We start from the raw sequence: 21,033 nt of genomic DNA, 5'->3' as shown, positions 1-21,033 counted from the left end.
CGCTAATATTTATATTCTTTAATTTTAGATGTACATAAATAGATATTTAAATTTATATAAAATTGAATAAGCAGATACATATGTCCTACGTGATATAATATATATAGGATGTCCCGTATGACATAAAATTGTCATGTAGGACGAATATATCTATTTTTTTAAGTTTTGGATAATTAAAATATCTACTTGTGCACCAGTAAAGTTAGAATTCATAATTAACGGCTAAATCCAAGTTAAGAGTTATTTTTATGTATTATGTCTTTTTTTAAGCACATTTCAAAAAAAATAATTTATTTTAGTAATTCATTAATTTCATTTTTTTTTTACCTAACATATGTAAAATTATAATTTTTTTAATTTAATTTCTTAAAGTTTATACAAATTAAAACACGACAAATAAATTAAAACTGTGACTATTCATTTGTAAAAAAGTTGTGGAAGCAAAAGCAACCATAATTAAAAGCTCTTATGCCTTCAACTTGCTCTTTCTGGGGCCTCACAACAACAAACTCTGCTGCTTCTACCAGGTCTTTTCCTCTCCCACTTATTTTTTTTTCTTGTCAGTTTTATCCAATTATCTGTTTTCAATATTGATTATTAAAGTTCCCTATTTTTTCTTGGAATTTTTTGATGATTTATAGAAGGGGTTGGTTGTTCTTTGGAATTCTTGTTAATTAAGTTTTTTTTGTAAATAGGTGTGAAATATAGTTGTATGACAAGTTTTTTTTTGAAACCTAATTATGTAACAAAATCAAGGTATGTGCTTAGTTAAAAGATGGATTTTATTGATTAGAGGTGGATTAAGGATTTGAAGTTTATTAAGACGGTAGGCGGAGATAGAATTTGATAATCGTGGTGTCCGGGCTGGCTTGAGCTACCTCCCACTGACAAATGGTCTCAGGTAACTTTATCTATCTAGGAATAGATGGATAGGAAGAAATCATCCGGTGTTCTTGTTTCTGTTGGAATTTGAACCTGAGACCTCATGATTCTCCTCCCACTTCATTGATTAGTAGGCCACACACCCTCGAGTGCAGCTAGAATTTGAAGTTTATGTGTTCTGAACTTGATACAGAACCCATAGCTCGTTTTAGTTATTGGGTTCGTAGTTAAATATTTATATATATATATATATATATATATATATATATATATATATATATATTTAATGGATTTTCTAATAAAAATAGAGGGTCTAAGAAAAAGCTATTTGGTTTGTCCGAACATGTGCCTAATATTGTAGTTTCGCCTTTGTTCAAGACAAAGACAAATACAGATTCCAGCCAAAAACTACTGGATTTTGCTGAACTCATATTCCGAACAGTACATTCGTCCCTGACATTGATATAGTGTACTAGAGCAACAATCGCTTGATGTACGAAATATTGGAAGTGCTCCTGGTAGAAATCCACTTTGATGCATAAAGAAGTAGCTCTAGCTTCTAGTGAATTCTGTTTTCCTTCTTTTAACATAGCTATAATGACAACTTGACGTTGAATCAAATGATATACACTAGCCTGGTTAAGAATAACTTGTAGTGGCTAAAGTATCCTTCTTTATGAAAGAGGAAGAAGAGTTTGGACTTTGGAGGAACAACGTTTTCCATGGTCAGTTTATGCTTATCCAGAAGGTGCAGGGGTGTGTTTCTGGTAGAATGAGTGTATCGTATAAATGATTCTTAAAGAAGCTGTGGTTTTCAATCTGAGTTGTCATGAACCTTTTGTTTGAGCTTGTGCTACCATGAACTAAGTACAGGTGTTGGACATCAGGTGTGTGTTATGGCGTTAAAATTGTCAAAGCTTATGCATATAAAATATGTATATGCAGCAAAGTGTTGGATGGAGGTGCAAGGATCCAATAATAAGTATGAAAATCGATGTGTATGACATCTGCCTAGCATCTTCTTGATACATAGGGTGAATGGCTTTTAGACTCATTCATAGTTAGTGTAACCTAAAAGTAATTCTTTTCATGAATCTATACTAAGTAGTCCAGAGTTTATTCTTGTCGAAATATCTACAACTTCTTGGCTGTATGAATCAAGAAAGTGTTAAAAGTATCCAAATACTTTGACCAAGTCCAACATGTATTGCATACCAGCACCCAAATTCATGTGGTTCTAGACACGAGTATGCCATACTAACATAAGTCCTTATATCATAGGTTTGAATTTCATAGATTCTGCCAACTTCTGAATTTCTTTTCTGGATACTCTATTCTTCTCTGTCTCGTCTTAGTTCTAGATGTTAAAATTGGTATGCGGGTTTTGAATTTTTTTTCTATGCATACTTTATGGGCCTTGTTCCGTACCAAGTTGGACATGATTTGTTGCCTTGATCCAGAGTATATGCTTCATTTGTTAAACTTTACTGTTGTATCCACAGTTTAGCTCCTAAAGTGTTTTGATGGTCTTGGCTTTAATTCTCTTTCTTTGTTTCTTTCTTTTATATTTTTGATTTGGGGTGGGATGTTGGGGGTGCGGGAGCATGGAGACTAGAGTTTTCATGAGTGCAATGTGTTTACTCTTCCTATCAACCAGTGTTATCAAAAGCGAAAAGCGTCAAAAATCTCTAAGGTCTGTTCGGCTTTAAGCGCAGCGCAAATAAAGCATGGTCTTTAATGAGAAAAGGCGCAAATGGATAAAACATACATATATATATGTTTAGTCCAAGACTAATGATTATAAGCATAAATAACAAATATATGGACAAAGAAATTATATTTTTTTTTACATAAAGTGAAATATCAATTGTTTAGTAGCGCCTCTTCAGGAAACACTCATTCGCAGGGAAAAGTTTGTTTTAGAACCTTGATAACGACATTAAAGCGCACATTAAGCTAGGTGAAGCGCTCAACGTGTCACTTCAGGGCTTAAGCGTTCCTTTGAAAACACTGCCATCAACCCCCTTTTCCCCCCTCTCTTTAGTTGATTCATTGCAATATACAAGGTATCTAATATGTTCTTATTGTGCCTACTGTTGATTAATCAAAAAAATAGTGTTTCTTCACTTAGCCATTGATGTATTACTTATTTGCATCTTACATGTCCATACCTTTACACGTGTCTTCCTATTTGATGTTTCAGAAAATTCAAAATAAATTTTCCTTGGTCAATAACTTGTGCTCTGTTGCCAAATTTTCAGAATGACGAGTTCTCTTGGGACCCATCCTCGTATCTGCTCATTAGGAGGAGGTCCAGAGCATATTTTGAAGGAAAGAAGTTGCAAAATTTCATGTTTTCGTTATACAGATGTAGAATCTTCTTGGAAAGAAATGTTTCTTTCAAAAAGTCAGAAGTTTCATAGCTGTCGCCACCTAAATACTAGAAAATGCTGGTCAATTTTTTCTGCTGCAACCGGTGATGCAAATGATCCTGATGACTCAGAAGATAGTAAGAATCCTCCAGAAAATGAAATTGATTCTGTAAGTTAAAATGCCTTGGAGTTCCATGGTTACTATGCTATGCGTGTCTATGCATGTCTCTGATTGTCTGAATGTCAAACAAGCATCCTAATTTTTAGTTTCAGGTAAATCGTGAAATTTTAAGGGGTAATCTTGAAAGAATCGTCGGGCGGGATGACTCTGCTTTTAGTGGAATAGACCTTGCAGCTCTGATAAGGAATAAATATGGAAGGTCCTATGATGTTCAATTGATTAAGAAGGTACTTGCTCTCCTTGTTCTTTAATCATTGTTTTTGATGTACTCCCTCCGTTCACTTTTACTTGTCCATTATTCAAAAACTAGAATTTCACTTTTACCTATCGCTTTTAACATATCAAAAAAAGACAATTTTTTCCATGTTTTACCCTTAGCATTAATTACTTATTCTCCAAATCATTTTCTAAGACCTAATTCTAAACGTCAATTAATATGAGTATCATAGTAAAATACTCATATCACTCATTGTTTCTTAAAAGACGTGCAGAGTCCAAAGTGAACAAATAAAAGTGAATGGAGGAATTTAATACTCTCTTTGTTTCAATTTGTTTGTCTTACTTTCCTTTTTAGTCCGTTTCAAAAAGAATGTTTCTTTCCCTTTTTGGCAACTCTTTAATTTCAACTATCCACGTGGCTTGTTTAAGACCACAAGATTAAAAGACATTTTGATACATTCTACATGTCTTTAGTTTAAGACTACAAGATTGAAAAGGTTTCCTTGCTTTCTTAAACTCCGTGGCCAAGTCAAAACAAAACAAACAAATTGAAACAAAGGGAGTACTTATTTGATTGACAGTAGAGATACATGCAACTTCTCCAACATTTCAATTTTCAAAATTCTATTGGTTGGTGTAATGCTGTTAATAACAAAACGATGATATCAGCTTAAAATCCCATTAAAAGTGCTTCAAAACAAAGTTCTTTTTATAGGTTTTGATGTTGCAAGTTTTCTTTTTGGCAGTTGGATTTATAAACATTGTTTAGATGCTTAACTTGTATCTCTATATGCTCTTTATGTAGGAATTCATGGGAAAAAATCTTCTCGCGTTAAATGTTATGTGGAAATACAGGGAGCAGGTGAGCTGATTTCTTTAGCATTCTTAATGAGATTAGTTGTTGTCATTAAATTATTTCTACCATTTGATTTGACAAATATTTTAAAAATGTTCACAGTGATAGATAGTTCTCAAACATAAGTTCAGTATGTGAAGAACCAAAGTTTGTTTCTCTTACCACTAGGGAGATCTCAGCACTCTGAAGGCTCTAAACATCTTAAAGATCCAAAACACACTCCAATACTCTCTAATCTTTGAAACCCGTGGCTGAATTTCCTTATTCTTCAGATACTTAAGATCTTACATCAAAGAATTAATGGTCAAAACACACCTAAAAAGTATCCCAGTTTATTGAGATTCATACCCGAACTAATAGGTATGTGAGTTTCCTACATGAGGTGATCTATTTATCAAAACATGCCTCTAACTATAAGATGTTTCCTTTTCTACCTGAAATTTCACCATCGTTCAGGTAGGAAAAAGGAATAATTGATAGTTGAGGTATGTTTTGATAAATAGTTGGTGATAGTTCAAGTAGGAAACTCGCCCACCTAATAGTTCAGGTAGGAAACTCAAAAAATATGGATATTTTAGGTGTGTTTTTGATCTTTCACTCTATATCAAACAAACTAAATTTCACCAAGGAAGCTTCATTTTGTCCTTCCCTCCTTTTGTTGTCATCTTGCTTTCTCATCATGATTGAGGTTGGGCTTTTTGACGGAGCATACTAGAAACATGATATCAGATGTGATGCTGCTGCACTCTCTTTCTAGTCCTTGTCCCCGAGTGTTTGAGAAGATGGATATATCTTACAATACAGAAAGAGGAGTAAGCTAAAGGAGATTACTTGGAATGATATTGAACAGTTAACATTGATCAAATGTCCGAGAGATGAACTTCTAAATTTAGCTTCATTAGATACTGCTGATACACTAGATAAGATGCTAACATTAATTTTCTCGAGACAGCATGCTGACTACTGCTCTCCTGCAGCTATCTCAAATAGTTGGGCTGACTTGGTCTGTGAAATTCGACATTATGTAATTGATCAAATAAAGCAAACATCAGACTTAGAAACAAACAGATTTTTTGGCGTTAGAAATGAGTTTTATTACTTTCCCTGATAAGGTGAAAGAGACAACTTAGTATGTTCGCATGACCTTTTTCCCCCCTTTTTTTCTGAAAAATGATTTTAAAATCCTTTGGAATCTGTTAAATCACAAATTGTAAGTGTTAGAATGTGTTGAAATTCAGTACAGAATTTTAAAAACTACTATGATTTCCGTCTAATGTGCCTTCATGATTCTGTTTTAAAGCGATCTTTTCCGCTAACTGAAGAAGAGTACCTACTGAGGCTAGATGATGTTGCAAACACATTGAAATGTTGGGGAGCTGTTTCACATATTCGAAATAGCCTTGAGAAGTTGAAAGAACGGCCTCGGATAGGGAAGGTAAATTAGTTCTAGCTGATGTCATGATGCTGTCTTCTACCTGATCTACTCAAAGCTTTTGATTATATTAATCTCATAACCTTCATCACTTTTTGGTTAGTATTAAGAGAATCACTTCTTAAATATGTAGCAAATAGCCAATTATGTTTTAATGAATTTGATAAAATTTTAATCAATTAACTGGTAAAGTTGCTGCCATGTGACCAGGAGGTCACGAGTTCAAGCCTTGGAAACAGTCTCTGGCAGAAATGCAAGGTAAGGCTGCGTACAATAGACCCTTGTGGTCAGGCCCTTCCCCGGACCCTGCGCATAGCGGGAGCCTTAGTGCACCGGGCTGCCCTTATCACTTATCTAACTAATCACAATTTCTTTGTAGAATCCAAACCTAACAAGCACTTATTATCTTAGACTTATAGCCTGTTTGGTCAAGCTTTTGGAAAGCCAAAAGTTTTTCCTTTTTAGTATAAAAAATGCCTATTTTAGAGAGTTGAGATTTTTGGCGAAACTTTTAGGGGGGGGGGGGTTTCGAGTGGTAGGAAAAGCTTTTAGAAGCTGAAAGGTAGCTTTTCCCCGGAACACTTTTGGAACCTTAGTCAAGCACAAATTGCTTCTTTAATATTGGCAAAAATGCATCACATTGATTAGGCTAACACAAACTGCTACTCTCCAAAGTACTTTTCCGAAAAGCGCTTCAGAATAAGCGGCTTTTGGAAGGTTGGCTAAACGGACTATTAATATTCATGAAAAACAACCTTTCATATACAAAGTTCATGTCGTGCATGAAAACAATATACTAATATCGTCACAAAAGAGGAAGAAATCTTGCATGAATACCCAAACTGGACAAATGTACGATGAATGTCTACTCTTTCTGGAACTTACATGGTTAACTGCCTTGTATATTAGTTATGTGATATAGACAGATCAGTTATAATCTTTGCATTTCTTTTCTTTTGGGGGATTGTGGGGGTGGGTGGGGGGTTGCCTCATCGCATTTGCCGTACACCATGAACCTGTTATCCAATGCATATCATACAAGGGTGAATCTAGTGTATAAGCTATGGGTTCATCTGCTGAACCCAATAGCTTTGGCTTAGACCATGTATATCTCGGATATTATCAGTTGTGATGTTTATGAATCACGTCTCTAAAGGAGGATATATCAAATTTTGCATTCCAAAGCTTGTTATGAACTTATAATGACAGATATCGCGTTACTCTTGTGAATTATTCTGCCAGTTAACTATGCTTTTCGTCGTCTTCTCTCTTGTTATTTACCGCAGGCAGTGAGCATTTTCATCGATATGGATGAATCCGGAGGCCGTGCAAATGAATGGATTTACAAGTAGACCAAAACATTGCAGTTCCTCAATGTTGATAGTTAGCAATACATAGGTAGATATAGTACAAAAATAGCTCAAGAAACACTTGTATTCTTTATTAATTACTATCATTGTGCAGACACAATTTTTTATATTGTTCTATTTGATGGCAAATAACCCTTTTTGCAGACACAACATAATTACTGTCTTGCTATTGCTTTTGTCTTTATAAATATTGTGTTTTTGCTTTCTTTGAGCCAAGAGTCTTTCGGTAACATCCTCTCTACCCGACAAGGTAGAGGAAAGGTCCGCGTACACTCTATTCTCTTCTGTGAGATCATATTGAGTATGTTGTTCTTCTCTTCTTAACAAATAATATCTACACTATAGTTAGATGGCAGCCTCAATTATTCAACTGAGATCACTTTGTTTTTTCTTGTTATTGTATGTGACATAAATAATCCATGTATTATGATTTCTCGTGATACTAATCCTTGGGCCGTCATGCATGATTGTCATGTGTCATCATCTGAAATTGCTTGCAAGTTACGTGTTTGAACTACTTGTTTCAAAAGGTTATTGTAAGACTTTTCAGAAATTATAGGAGTACTGAATTAGACCAAACTAGAATGAGTTGTACATTCAGCTAGAAAGGTGGTACTTATTTGTTAGCAGAAGTAATAGCTGAAAGCAGAAACCCTGGCCCCAGAAGTCTTCAATCTCTATATTGTAGTCCCTTAAGAATAATATTAGTATTTTCTACTATTACAATTAGGTTCCTTAATTTGCTAGTTCGTACTGTATTGTTAGTTTAAAACTTTAGATAAAATATATGTTTTGGTTTTTACTTAGATTTTACTGTTTATATAGTCATATTCATTATTATGTAACGACGAAAAGTCTCATTTTATATAATGACTAAATGTTGTGATCGCGTCGTTATCTTTTATTTTATCATCTTGTATTTATTTATTAATAATCATACCTTATTTTTTTATCCTACATTTTTATAATAATTCTATCTTGTATTCTATTTTTCTCGTAGCTTAATTCTTCAAATTGTTGATGTGTGACATTATATAACGTTGAAAAATAATACAATTCATTCAAATATTGTATTCATTCAAACAATACTGTACGGTGCAATACAATACGTTATGATACATTACGAGACATCCAAATAAGTGTACAAATCAAACTTGTATGGGTTGTACATTCATCAGGAAAGGTGGTACATGGCTGTCAGCAGCTATAATAACTGAAATCAGAAATTCGGCCCCACAAGTCTTCTTTCTTTACATTTCAGTCCCTTAAGAATAATATTAGTAGTTTCTACTATTACAATCAGGTCCATTAAGAATAATATACTGTATAATCAAACTTTTTGATGAACAATGGAAGAATTCGACTCAATTTTGCTCTAATTTTCTCTCGGTTGATTTCTTTTGAATTGTTCAACACGATTTGCATCAATTTGGGGATCAAATTTGATCGAATGGACCTTCTGTGTAAAGTCTATGGCGGAACCTCTGATGAAGAAGACGACAATGATGGAATTCACCTTCAAAGACCCATATTGCCACAGCCGAAACGAGCCAAATTCGAGAATTTTCACCAAGTTAACAACCATTTGCCATTCTACAAGTCTAATCCAAATGCGAATCTCCCAGCGCAAGCTTCCCTTCCAGGAAGATATGTTTCTAAGCGAGAGCGAGCTGCCATGACTTCAGTGGAGAAAGTTCCAGACGTCAACACAACGTTTTCCTCTAACAGTTCACCAGGTTTTGCAACCGCTCCCTCGCCCCTCTCTCTTTTTTACTTGAAAAACTAGGAACTTGTTATGAGCTTTGAGTTTGGTTGGTGTTAAAATTTTGCAAGTTTTATGGTACACTTTTGCTTAAAAGAAGATGAATTTTTCCAGAAGGGGATGGTTTTAGGGTGTGTCAATGTTGCCAAAGGCACTCTTAAGCCCTAGAGAGGCTCAGAACATGTTGGGCGCTTTGCCTGTTTAATGTGCCCTTCAGATACTAAACAATTGAGATTTCCTTTTATTGTTTAAAAAAAATCAATTTTTTTTCCATATATTTGGCATTCATGCTAAGAACTGTTAGTCTTGGCTAAACAAATATATTTGTATTGTTTCTCCCTTTGGATTTTTTTCATTGAAGAGTGGCTTTGCGCTTAGAGTCCCAACTGACCTTGGACCTTTTTGCGCTTTTTGCTTTTGATGACATTGGGATGTGTTCGGTATGAAGGAAAATCTTGTCTACTTATTTTTTTGTATTCGGTACGTAAATAAAAAATATTTGTACATAATCTAGACAAATATTATATGAGGTGGGATGGGGTGGGAGTGTGGGGTGGCGGAGATTGGGGCTATAGGGTTGGAAGTGAAGATGAAGTGTGTTGGAGGGTGAGGATACAATCAATGTAGAATGTCACTTGTAGAACTTGTTTTCTCTACTTTCACTAGGAAAGTCATTTTCTTCATTTTAAGGAACTTTTTTTTTCTAGAGAAATGTTTTTCAAAAATTTTGACCAACCGAACATGGCAAAATTGAAAAATGTTTTCCTCCATGCCAAACACCCTTAGAGATCCAAGTTCCAATCACAGCTGCAACAGTAGGCATTTTGGATAGTATCTATGTTGAAGGTTTCTCAAAAAGTATACTTGAAGTTGAAGTGGAAAAAAATGTAGAAGCTGGAGTTGTTTCTGGACATGAAGTTCACTTGGAAAGAAAAAGTATGCTACACACCTTCACATCGATATTTTGATATTTCACGTGAAGTTCAATGGTTTCAAATACTCATTAGTCAAACTAGTATTTGCAAATACTGAACTAATACTTAAAGACTATTTATTGCCTATAAGGCCTAAATTTGTCATCCTTTTCCATATGAAGAAGATGAATTTGACGCGAAGGGGATGACTTATTACTTAATTTACAACTGCAACACTAAGTGTGGGGAAATCTGCTCTAACCGGTGGTAAATAGGGTTACCCCGCACCAGTGCTTGTGCGCTGTATGTAACAATTAAAATGTTTAATTGTTGCAATTTTTCTATGCAAGGATAAGTCATTTATTACTAAGAGAAGCATATTAAGATCCCCTTTATTAATCCAAGCAACTAGGGAACTGAAGAAGTCCTTAAGATGGGAAGAGAAAGAGAGGCATCGTTGATGGTTTATTGAATGAAGACGGGCTCCTCTGGAAGCTCTGTGCTGTTATCACTTGTTTACTCATTGTTGCTTATTACAGCTGAAAACCTAATTAACCAGCCACCTTTGTATTGCTGATTGCTTTACGCTTAACTATTATGTTACCAGCTTAAAAGTTTGTGGGAAATCCATGGCCTAAAGTCTGTTTTATATAAAGCTTACAACTAATACAGACGGTCACTCCTCCACTTGAGATAACTACTCTATTCACTTAGCTGCTACCCTGCCTTAGTGGAGCTGTTTGTTAAGAACAAGAGTAACTACCCTTGTCCGAACGCTACTGTCACTGGAAACTAAGAAGGAACCTGTAACCAGATAAGTTATAATCAGTGGTGGATTTACCGAAGCCTAGTTTGTAAGAAGTATCTTAGCAGTGGAATGGTAGCTAATGATTTTGCACCATTTGAAAAAAGGTTAATTTGGCTTATGAATTCAGTCATCCTTCAATAAACTCCAGATCAATCCCCTTACCTACTCAAATACTGATCGGATTGGAAAAAGCAAGTGAAATTTATGGGTTATCTTCTGGTCAGTCATCACATCAGATTGGCAGCTTTTCTTGTTGTGCAAATTCATAGTAGTAATTCTGTGCAATAGTTATCACCTTTTCTCTCTATCTTCTGCATTCAATTTGAGTTTTATCTGCCATGATGGTTTGAAGTTTTTTTGTCCTCAGTTTTAGGGAGCATTTTGGATTCAGTTCTGCCACATAATATTTTGTCAGCTTTGAGAGATCAAACTAAAGTCTATGGGAACATGATCCACACGCCAGAAGGACTCTCTGTAGTTCTTGATGGCCACAAAAGTTCAGTTAACGCCGTACAATGGTCTACAAGTCATGGTGAGTGGTTATCCCTGCCAAAGTATTGCTATTGATTTTTGTTTCGTGTTAGTCCTTTTTTTCATAATCATATAGTTATCAAAATTGGCACATATTTTTTTTGGAATGGATGTCTCGGGGACCTAATGATTACCTGCCTCCTTTGATGTTTAAATAGATTCAGAACTCCCTTGTGGTTCCCTACAAATTAGACTTCACTGTGAAATATGTACTGCACCGCTTCATGCATTTACTAGAATGAGACTGGACCATCAAGAAAGGTGGACACTCTTTCCAAATAAGGAGACGCTTTACTGAAAGAAGGATCAGATAGATAGTAGTTTTCTTGTTCTTAACCAAAACGATTAGGAAAAGAACTAATTACTCAAAATGAATTCTTTGGAAACCAAGAAGAAAATGTTTTGCTTAAGGTATTCAAAAGCAAGAATGCTTCTTTAACCAAGCACATAGTTTTCACTTTTTGTGAACTTGTTTGATGTTTACTGTTTATTTTCAGATGTATGATACTTTGTTTGATTCATGATATTCGTGTACTCTATTCACCATGCAGCTCACCTTCTAGCATCTGCCGGAATGGATCAAACTGTCTGTATATGGAATGTGTGGAGCAGAGATCAGAAGAAAGCTCGTGTACTTAGTTGTCACCATGCGGCTGTCAAAGATGTGAAGTGGTCGCCATACGGTTTATTTGTGCTCTCTTGTGGATATGACCGCACATCAAGGTTGACTGATGTTGAAAGAGGAATCGAAACCCAGGTTTTCAATGAGGATCAAGTTGTTGGAGTGGTAAAATTTCATCCAGATAATTATAATCTCTTTCTCTCTGGAGGTTCGAAAGGTCACCTTAAAATATGGGATATAAGATCTGGGAAGGTGGTCCATCAATATGTGCGAAATCTTGATCCTATCCTTGATGCTGAATTTACAGTTGACGCAAAGCGAATAATTTCATCAAGTGATACATCCAAAAGCAATATTAGTGAAAATTCAATTATGGTTTGGGATGTCTCACGGGAAATCCCTCTATCTAACCAGGTAAAGTTCTTCATTAATGCCTTTTGGTTTTGTTTCCTTATTCTTCTGATTTTTTCATGTCATAACTTATATAGTCATTAAGTGAAAATGTCAAGATGATATTTCCCTTCACATTTCATGAGTGATTTTCAACATCTTAAAGCTTGTTAGAAATGTAGATATTGTTCATACAATCAAGAATATTTGAAGCCTGAAGGTGTTCATGAATGCTTATGCAAATGCATGCCTATTAGGTAAAAAAAGAAAGAAAAATCACCACCTTCCTATGATCTGCCAGGTACTGAGTCAGTGCAGAAGTCGTGCATGACCTTTCCAATTCTCTAATTGTAGCTAAATTCACTATTATCCAGTTGACAATCGTAGTCCCTTTGAAGTTTCTAATCTTCTCATCTTTCAGACAAGGGTCTCGTTCTTCTTTATTGTTCCGTCCCCATCTTTTTTTCTCTGCTCTTACGTAATATATGGCCTCTGTATTCTTCATTCGGATATATGTCTAAGTTTAGTAGAAGCTGAGCACGTCCATGACCATCAACAAAGTGAGGGATGGAGAGGATTAACTATCAAATAGAGTGGTGGTGTGGATATAAAATTTATATGCAAATATCCTGAAGTATGTCTTTTGTCATGTCACACACGTCAATCGTCCACATTCACAAACTCACTGGTATGTGTCACATCAGATATGCCAAATTATGCTCTGTTTTCTGCAAAGAACGCTAATTTTGTGAACGTTTGTCAGGTTTATGGTGAAGCATATACATGTCCCTCGATAAGATGCCATCCTTCTGCTACCAAATTCATAGCACAGTCAAATGGAAACTACATAGCAATTTTCTCTACCAAACCTCCCTTTGGACTTGACAAGTACAGGAGATATGAAGGCCATAGTGTTTCTGGGTTCCCTATAAAATGCAATTTCAGCTTGGATGGTGAGAAAGTAATATCTGGTTCCTCTGATGGATACATTTATGTTTACGACGCGATATCCTGTAAGCTCATCAGAAAGATTAAGGTATACTACGAGGCTTGCATCGATGTTGTATTCCATCCTGTCATGTCTAATGTTGTTGCTTCATGTAGTTGGAGTGGACAAGTTTCAGTTGCAGTAACCTAAAATATTAAAACGTTTTATGTCAAGATTGTTTTGTACAGTGTGTTTTTGAAGGGAAATCTTGGATGAATGGTAAAGTTATCTCCGTGGGACCTATTGATCACGAGTTCGAGTCATAGAATGAACCATTGATGCTTACGTTACATCCACTTGGGGGCGCGATCCTTCTCCGGACCCTGTATAGCATAAACGTGGAATATTTCATATATCAGGCTGTCCTTTTTTTTATATAGTCTGGTTTTGCACATCCATGACCAATTGAAATCACTTCGTGTATTTACTAATGGAAGGATAAATACATCCCTAAAATGATCACACACCTTAAACTATTTGAGTTATCAAGTTAAAACATTATAAAAACTTAAATTACCATGCTAGCATTGAACTTCATGAATGTAAACTGCAAGTTCTGAATTTCAGAACACTTTTTGAATTTCGAAGGAGTGGTTTGTGCGTTTCTGTTTACATTATCAAGTTTGTAAAAAGAATCAAATTTGACGATTATTTATGCTAAAAAAAAAAAAAAAATCTGAAAATTCCTTTGTATTATTTACTCTTCTTCAAACTCTACATACTATATCATATAAGGGATTTTCAGCATCTTGTAAAAAAAAAGTATATATAGAACTTGAATAAGAGTATTTGACCTTCATTTATTTTGATTTTTTTTTTATTGTAGTGTGACTATACTGTAATTAGTAAACAGAATCAGTAAACGTAGAGAACTTCTTATGCCTGGTTATTTTAACAAATAAGATCAAGAATTATTACTCTTTCGTTTCGACACAAGAAAGAAAAAAAATTCTACACCCCTTTCTTGTGTTAAAGACTAGAAAGACAAATAAGCCCTCCTAAAATTCCGTCCGCATTTATCTCCCGCTTCCTTACATCTAGAATTTAGACAAATTTTACCTCCTTCCTATCTAGTTGTGACTACATTTTAAATACATTGCAAAGATCGGTTATATTTTAAACGATAAAGGGTCTAAAATACCCATTAATTATGCAAATTGGTACAAAAATATCTTTCGTCTACCTATCAGGCCTAAAGTAGCTACTGGATAAAAAAAATTCTAATCTTGTTTATAAATGTAGCTTTTTAAAAAAAAAACAAGACTAGACTTTTTTTATCCGATAGCTTTTTTAAAAAAATAAAAAAAATTGGAATAATATGTTTAACTAAAAAAGATTTAAAAAGTTGAAACAAAAGATGAATAGAAGGGTATTTTTAGATATATATATTAAAAATATGTCTAATTTTTTTTTTAAAAGTTGGATTAAAAGATGAATACAAAGGTATTTTAAAATTTTAAAAATTTTAGATTAAAAGATGAATAGAAGAATATTTTTAAACCTAAAGATGGATGAAAAATATTTTAAAACCTTTTCCTATAGTTTAGAGATATTTTTGGTCTTTTTCCATTTTTAATATTTAGGCTGTTAGAGATAAAAATAATGCAGAGCCAATAGACAGACGAAACATATATTTGTATCAATTCACATAGCTAGGAGGCATATTAGACCCTTTTCCTTTTCCGTATTTTAAATAACAACCCAAATGGCTACTAATGCACTTCACCTAAATTCAACTCACGCTCAGCCTTGGCCCAAGTCCACACAACACTCCTTTGCCTGCAAACTTTGTTCCTCTCCCGCCGGCGAATCGAGTTGTACGCAGTTTCTCTCTCTAGTCTCCCCCTCACTCTCTCTCTATATATATATGTGTGTGTGTGTGTAATGATTTGTAACTGCAATGAGTTCTGTTTAAATTTTTTTCAAGAAATGAACTTTGAATGCAGGGAATAACAAGTTTCGATTGATGGGTGTGATTGAATTATGCAACATTTCATCTATTTGCATTGGTAGAGAAAAACCCATTTGTTTAATTGAAGGAAATCAAAGGAGGAGAATTACTTGTATGGCCTCTTCAGTGTCAGTGAAAGAAGAGGAGAGTCATCAGCAGAAGCAATGTGTAAATGGGGGTTCTTTTATTAGACCCCATCTTCTTAAATTGTCCCCTTATCAACCCATTTTGCCATTTGAGGTGAATTTGTAGGATTTATTTCTTATTTTTCTTGATATATAATTGAATTTGCTTTACATGCTTGTTTTTACTATGTTGTACTTGAAATAAGGGTCTATTGGAAATGGTCTCTCTACCTTCATAACGTCCTACACAGTAGGGGTAAGGCTGCGTACACACCACACTCTCTGGGCAACACTTGTGGAATTACAGTGGATATGTTGATATTGCTATATAATTGACTTTGCTTTACATACTTGTTTTTGTTTTTGATATGTTGTACTGGAACTGAGGATCTATTGGAAACAACCTTCTCATTCATCTGGGATATTATGAGTTAATAACCTCCATATGATTGGTAATTATGTGTCAGATCATAGATGTGATGTTTTATTTTCTTGTTGCATCTGAAAAATTGCTTGCAACTTTACAGGTGTTGTCTACTCGTCTTGGTAGAAAGCCAGAGGACATTGTTAAATTAGATGCTAACGAGAACCCATATGGCCCTCCTCCAGAGGCAAGTTAGTATCTTTTGCAATTCTCACTGTCTAATGGAAAAATATCTTTGTGTATTGATTTTCCGCCTTCTCAATTTTAAGCTGTTGAAGTTCTTGCAGGTAAACGAAGCTTTGGGGGCTATGAAATTTCCGTATATTTATCCTGATCCTGAAAGCCGTACGTTGCGTGCGGCTCTTGCTGAAGATTCTGGCCTTGAATCTGAGTATATTCTTGCAGGGTGCGGTGCAGATGAACTCATTGATTTGATAATGCGGTAAATATCATGATTAGACTATCCTTTTATATAAAGTCTAACTTAATGCTGACAATAAGTGTGGCATTTTGAGATATAGTCCTTGTTTGACCTACAATTCAGATATTTAACTGTTCTCTGCTGCAGATGTGTATTGGATCCTGGTGACAAAATTGTTGACTGCCCACCCACTTTCACAATGTATGAATTTGATGCAGCTGTAAATGGCGCACATGTCATCAAGGGTACATATGATCTTTAATTATGTTCCTCGTTATAATCATACTGACTCTTAGCTCCTTTCTCTTCTAGAAGAATCTTGAGACTTGGACTTTTTTTGGTGCAACAAATCATCTTTGGTTGAATATATTATGGGATATCTTGGAAAAATAAATGGTATACAGAAAGAAGTAAGGAAATGAATGTAAGAGTTAATTATGTTCCTCATTATAATCATACTGACTCTTAGCTCCTTTCTCTTCTAGAATAATCCTGGGACTTTGATTTGTTTTGGTGCAACAAATCATCTTTAGTTGAATATATTATGGGATATCTTGGAAAAATAAGTGGTATACAGAAAGAAGTAAGGAAATGAATGTAAGAGAGAGAGAGAGAGAGAGAGAGAGAGAGAGAGAGAAGATCCTATCATCTCTTACTTCGAGAAAGACCAAAACTTTTAACTCACCATCTTCAGCAATAACTTGGTTATACATTAGATAAAATACCCTGACATTCTTATTAATTTTTTGATCAGTAAAATACCATCATTATATGATGACATCTATTTATGTTTGGGTATCAGCTCTTTTTGATTCCTGAAACAACTACTGTGATCTAATCATTTTCACCCCAAAGGATTAAGGATGTTGGATTCCTAGCTTTCATCATTGTAAGCTGATTATTTATGTGCTTTATGGGGATTGATAGTTTTCATAACATGTAGTTGCATTGGAATCACTGCAGCTTGTTAGTTGTTGTTGTTACTTAATCATCTGACCTTTTCCCATAAATGACGTATTGCTTGGTAATACTATACTGTGAAACTGTGAAATTTAAGAGAGATATCGAGTGAGTACAATGAAAATGCAGAGACTCTACATTCAGACAAAGCAATCTTTAAAGCATGGAGCAAAATGAAATAAAATGATAATTTCTAATTTTCTTCAATGCCATAATTATTGTTGGATCTTTTATCAATATGTTAATCTGTAGCTCTGTCAAACTGGCAGTGCCTAGGAACCCAGACTTTAGCCTGGATGTAGAACGGATTGCCGAAGTGGTTGAACGTGAGAAACCGAAGTGCATATTTCTGACATCGCCTAATAATCCTGATGGGAGGTATTTCTACATTGTATTCTTGGTCTATTTCTCACCATGGTTGTTGATTGTACTGCATGTGAGAGTTTCTCTCCCCCCGACCCCTCCTGTCTAAGTTCTAATCATCTTCAAAGCTTTCAGTTGCACCTTTCCTTTTTCTTTTTGTACTTTTTTCTAAGTCCACGAGATTGAGAAAATGACTACTAGGAAAGTATTAATAGAATTTCAAGTTAGCCAGTAATACTGTGTTTCTTTTTTAAATTGGGGGAGAACACCAATGATGAGATGGTCGCGATACTATTTCCATCATCGTTTGGTGGACAATATGGATTGAAAGAAACATTAGAATTTTTTGAAGGCAAACATAGAAACATATATAGCCTTAAACAAAATTGTATTTCTTTGCTAGTATTTTGGTGCAACATGGCCATTGTAAATGACGTAGATGCCATGCTAGATATGAGTGGGGCTTTGCACACTTTGTAATTTTTAACACACTATCTTATTGTTGTTTTACCATTTATAGAATATCATTACTTATCAATAATAATAATAATAATAACAATAATAATAATGACATCAATGGTGTAAAGGGAGCTATAAGTAATTATGAAGTAAATGAGCTATAAGTACTTATGAAGTAAACGAGCAAATATTAGAATTTTTTTAATTGAAATAATCAAATAACATTTTTATGCTGATAATTTTTATATGCTGTCCAGATTTTTGCATGTATTTTATTTTATTTTTTGAAATAAGATTTTTGCATGTATTTCTGCGCCCAAGGAATTGGACAATTGAAATTTATATTCTATTTAGACGGTAAATTTGCTCGCTTTCCACTGCATCGACTTTTCTTTTCTTTAGAATTTGTTTGGCATTATAGATTTTGATACCTTGCCTCCTTTATGTTGTTATTCTGTTGAGATAATCTGTCTTATTGTTGAACAGTATAATTGATGATGAAACTCTTTTGAAAATACTTCACCTGCCCATATTGGTAATATTGGATGAGGCATATGTTGAGTTTTCTGGAATGGAGTCTAAGATGAAGTGGGTGAAGAAGCATGAGAATCTGATTGTTCTTCGCACGTTCAGCAAAAGAGCTGGTAGGTCCATTCTTTTCCATTTGACATCTATGAGAGAATTCAATATGTGTGCTTAGAAAACCTGTATGCCTCTTGTTGCTCTTTCGCTGATGTAGTGCAAGATCTTATCAGTTGTGGCTGATACATCCTCATCTCCATCTCTTCTTTCATATTATCAAATTATAGTAGTAATGAAGACTTGCTGTGTGTTCCTATTTGCGAAATTAGTGTTTACAAGTGCTATCATAAATGGGTAGTTGGGATTAAATTATAGTTGACTAATTTAAGTGGTATCCCAATCCTCAGGTTTAGCAGGACTAAGAGTAGGATATGGAGCTTTTCCACAGAGTATCATTGAATTCCTTTGGCGAGCAAAGCAACCATATAATGTGTCTGTTGCTGCTGAAGTTGCTGCTTGCGCTGCTTTAAAGAACCCCGCTTATCTGGAGGTATCTTAGGATATGGAACATTTCCACTGTGCATTATTGAATAACTTTGCCCAAATGTTCTAATCTCTTTTATAGGTAACACTATTATTTTTTTTGGAAAGCTTTACTGATTATTGTGTCATTTATGCCAGAATGTGAAAGTGGCACTGGTACAAGAAAGGGAGAGGCTGTTTAATCTCTTGAAAGAAGTCCCATTTCTTGATCCATACCCTAGCTATTCTAATTTCATTCTTTGTAAGGTTATGTCTGGAATGGATGCTAAGAAATTGAAGGTAAAAGTGCTTATATCACCAAGTTCCATTCATGTAAAGTCAATTCTGTCGCTTCTTCTATTCCAATTCATTTATTAATTTAATTGGTGTTATATCTTTTCATCCTGTGCTAAACATCACTATGTAGAAGCTTGATACCAAGGTGAAAGAAGTATTAAAGAACATGGATAAAGTAAAATCATTTTAATAGACTACCTTGTTTCTTTTATGTTATGGTAGTGCATGGAATAACAGAGTTAGTTCGATTGCCAAAATACTCGATGATTATGCTACGCAAGAGATGACCACTCACTGCTGAGGCAGTGAGTGAACATAAGATTTAGATATGGCGTAGTTGAGGTCTTTTACAGTGGAATAGGTTGGAGATGATTCAATTGGTTGGAGGTTACGTGATAAGACACGTTTGAGGAGAACTTGTGGGCTAACTGGGAGACCAGTTTTAAGAAGGAATATGGAGATAAGATATTAGGAAACACGATGTTGGAGCTAACTATATTGTAACACAAGAAAGAACAAAACTGGACCTACTGATTATTGCACCCAAAAAAGAGCTAACATTTGTTATGGGCTGACGTCAACTTGTAGATTGATGCATAAAGTTGTAGTAGTAATAGTAGTATTGATATTTATATTAAGGCACGATTGCGAAGTGATCCTAATACTGCCCATGCTCACCCTTTCTTGGTATTGCATCTGTTTTATGAATATATTGTTATGTGATTTTGAAGGCGAAGTTGGCAAGTACATAATGCATTCCAGTCTCTCCTACTTAACTGTAGAAACTCATGTTGCAGGAAGATCTTGCGACTATGGGAGTGATGATCCGTCACTACAATAGCAAGGAGCTGAAGGGATATGTCCGTGTCTCTGTAGGCAAGCCCGAGCACACCGAGGCATTAATGAAATGCCTCAAGCAATTCTATTGATCTTGCTTGGGTTTGGAACGACAAAATCTGAAGTGTCGTGTTTTCTTACAATGAAAACAGATGGTGAGTTGTCCTTTGCTATTCATGCTAATTGCAAAGGAATCATTCTTCAGAAATAAGTCTTTGCATGGAAATGAGGAGTCACAGAGTGGTCTTCATGTGTACATTATGTTGAAAGCTGGCCATACAATGGCATTTGTAGTTTTGTACCTTTAGACTGTCTTTTTGACCCTTGTTTGCAAAAGATTCAGATTGTAATTTATAAAATGGTTGGACTGATTTGAAGAAATATTTTAGTTTTTCCTTGATGTTCTCTTTTAGCTTTTTAAAGAAGGATCATAAATCTTTGTGATTCTTTTATAAAGGATGGTTTGCTACTAGAGAAGCACTGATAAAGTAATTCCACAAGTGGAATTTGAGGAAGGTATGCTAATGCTATCTCTACCTTGTACCGTTTTTGAAACAATTGACTTCTCCCCCTCGTTTGTCATAGACTTCAGACAAGAAAAAGAGGCATTCGTTCGTACTCAAAGGAAGAACCAACTGAGTAAAGTGATGTACAAGCTATTTTCTTATTCTAGGACTATAAAATCCTCCATCTATTAGCATACTTATTAGAGTCAGGCAAACATTACTTGCATTTGGCATCTACACCTAGTCAATAAATGAAAGAAAGGTATGCATTTACTCAACTTCTTTTATCCTTTTATCTATAGTTCTTTACTTTTTTTTT

The 21,033-nt window shown here is 34.8% G+C and overlaps 3 protein-coding genes across 6 annotated transcripts; all 3 read left to right on the top strand.

Annotated features, from left to right (window-relative positions):
• The first annotated feature begins 420 nt into the window (after positions 1–420).
• LOC129870650 (uncharacterized) lies at positions 421–7,523 on the top strand. Of its 2 annotated transcripts, none has more exons than XM_055945482.1 (6): positions 421–527; positions 3,144–3,423; positions 3,528–3,662; positions 4,460–4,516; positions 5,811–5,945; positions 7,229–7,523. In XM_055945482.1, exons 1-6 carry the CDS (start codon positions 469–471, stop codon positions 7,292–7,294), a joined length of 732 nt encoding a protein of 243 aa, XP_055801457.1. In that variant the 5' UTR covers positions 421–468; the 3' UTR covers positions 7,295–7,523. The 2 variants fall into 2 exon arrangements, with proteins under 2 accessions (XP_055801457.1, XP_055801456.1); XM_055945481.1 differs by having other exon boundaries at positions 3,522–3,662.
• Positions 7,524–8,536: 1,013 nt separating this feature from the next.
• On the top strand, positions 8,537–13,854 carry LOC129871380 (uncharacterized). 2 transcript variants are annotated; one of them, XM_055946281.1, is made up of 5 exons: positions 8,537–9,048; positions 11,164–11,328; positions 11,879–12,363; positions 13,103–13,375; positions 13,516–13,854. In XM_055946281.1, exons 1-5 carry the CDS (start codon positions 8,655–8,657, stop codon positions 13,591–13,593), a joined length of 1,395 nt encoding a protein of 464 aa, XP_055802256.1. In that variant the 5' UTR covers positions 8,537–8,654; the 3' UTR covers positions 13,594–13,854. The 2 variants fall into 2 exon arrangements, with proteins under 2 accessions (XP_055802256.1, XP_055802255.1); XM_055946280.1 differs by having other exon boundaries at positions 8,539–9,048; positions 13,103–13,547.
• A 1,154-nt stretch (positions 13,855–15,008) lies between these two features.
• LOC129871208 (histidinol-phosphate aminotransferase, chloroplastic) lies at positions 15,009–20,608 on the top strand. Of its 2 annotated transcripts, XM_055946096.1 has the most exons (10): positions 15,009–15,144; positions 15,274–15,518; positions 15,931–16,014; positions 16,115–16,269; positions 16,396–16,493; positions 17,478–17,586; positions 18,517–18,674; positions 18,960–19,102; positions 19,234–19,374; positions 20,169–20,608. In XM_055946096.1, exons 1-10 carry the CDS (start codon positions 15,033–15,035, stop codon positions 20,298–20,300), a joined length of 1,377 nt encoding a protein of 458 aa, XP_055802071.1. In that variant the 5' UTR covers positions 15,009–15,032; the 3' UTR covers positions 20,301–20,608. The 2 variants fall into 2 exon arrangements, with proteins under 2 accessions (XP_055802071.1, XP_055802072.1); XM_055946097.1 differs by lacking the exon at positions 15,274–15,518 and having other exon boundaries at positions 15,070–15,144.
• The last annotated feature ends 425 nt before the right edge of the window (positions 20,609–21,033 follow it).

Source organism: Solanum dulcamara, chromosome 10 (genome assembly GCF_947179165.1).
Source record: "Solanum dulcamara chromosome 10, daSolDulc1.2, whole genome shotgun sequence".
In the NCBI taxonomy this organism is placed as follows: Eukaryota; Viridiplantae; Streptophyta; class Magnoliopsida; order Solanales; family Solanaceae; genus Solanum; species Solanum dulcamara.
The sequence above is the reverse complement of the archived record's forward strand: the minus strand, read 5'-3'. Positions and strand labels throughout refer to the sequence as shown.

Excerpts from the sequence above, each read along its gene's own strand:
- LOC129870650 (XM_055945481.1), top strand. The coding sequence starts at position 469 with ATGCCTTCAACTTGCTCTTTCTGGGGCCTCACAACAACAAACTCTGCT. Across the intron at positions 528-3,143 it reads AACTCTGCTGCTTCTACCAG|AATGACGAGTTCTCTTGGGA; the intron begins GTCTTTTCCTCT and ends CCAAATTTTCAG. Across the intron at positions 3,424-3,521 it reads CAGAAAATGAAATTGATTCT|TTTCAGGTAAATCGTGAAAT; the intron begins GTAAGTTAAAAT and ends CCTAATTTTTAG.
- LOC129871380 (XM_055946280.1), top strand. The coding sequence starts at position 8,655 with ATGAACAATGGAAGAATTCGACTCAATTTTGCTCTAATTTTCTCTCGG. Across the intron at positions 9,049-11,163 it reads TTCCTCTAACAGTTCACCAG|TTTTAGGGAGCATTTTGGAT; the intron begins GTTTTGCAACCG and ends TTTTGTCCTCAG. Across the intron at positions 11,329-11,878 it reads ACAATGGTCTACAAGTCATG|CTCACCTTCTAGCATCTGCC; the intron begins GTGAGTGGTTAT and ends TTCACCATGCAG.
- LOC129871208 (XM_055946096.1), top strand. The coding sequence starts at position 15,033 with ATGGCTACTAATGCACTTCACCTAAATTCAACTCACGCTCAGCCTTGG. Across the intron at positions 15,519-15,930 it reads AACCCATTTTGCCATTTGAG|GTGTTGTCTACTCGTCTTGG; the intron begins GTGAATTTGTAG and ends GCAACTTTACAG. Across the intron at positions 16,494-17,477 it reads TGGCGCACATGTCATCAAGG|TGCCTAGGAACCCAGACTTT; the intron begins GTACATATGATC and ends TCAAACTGGCAG.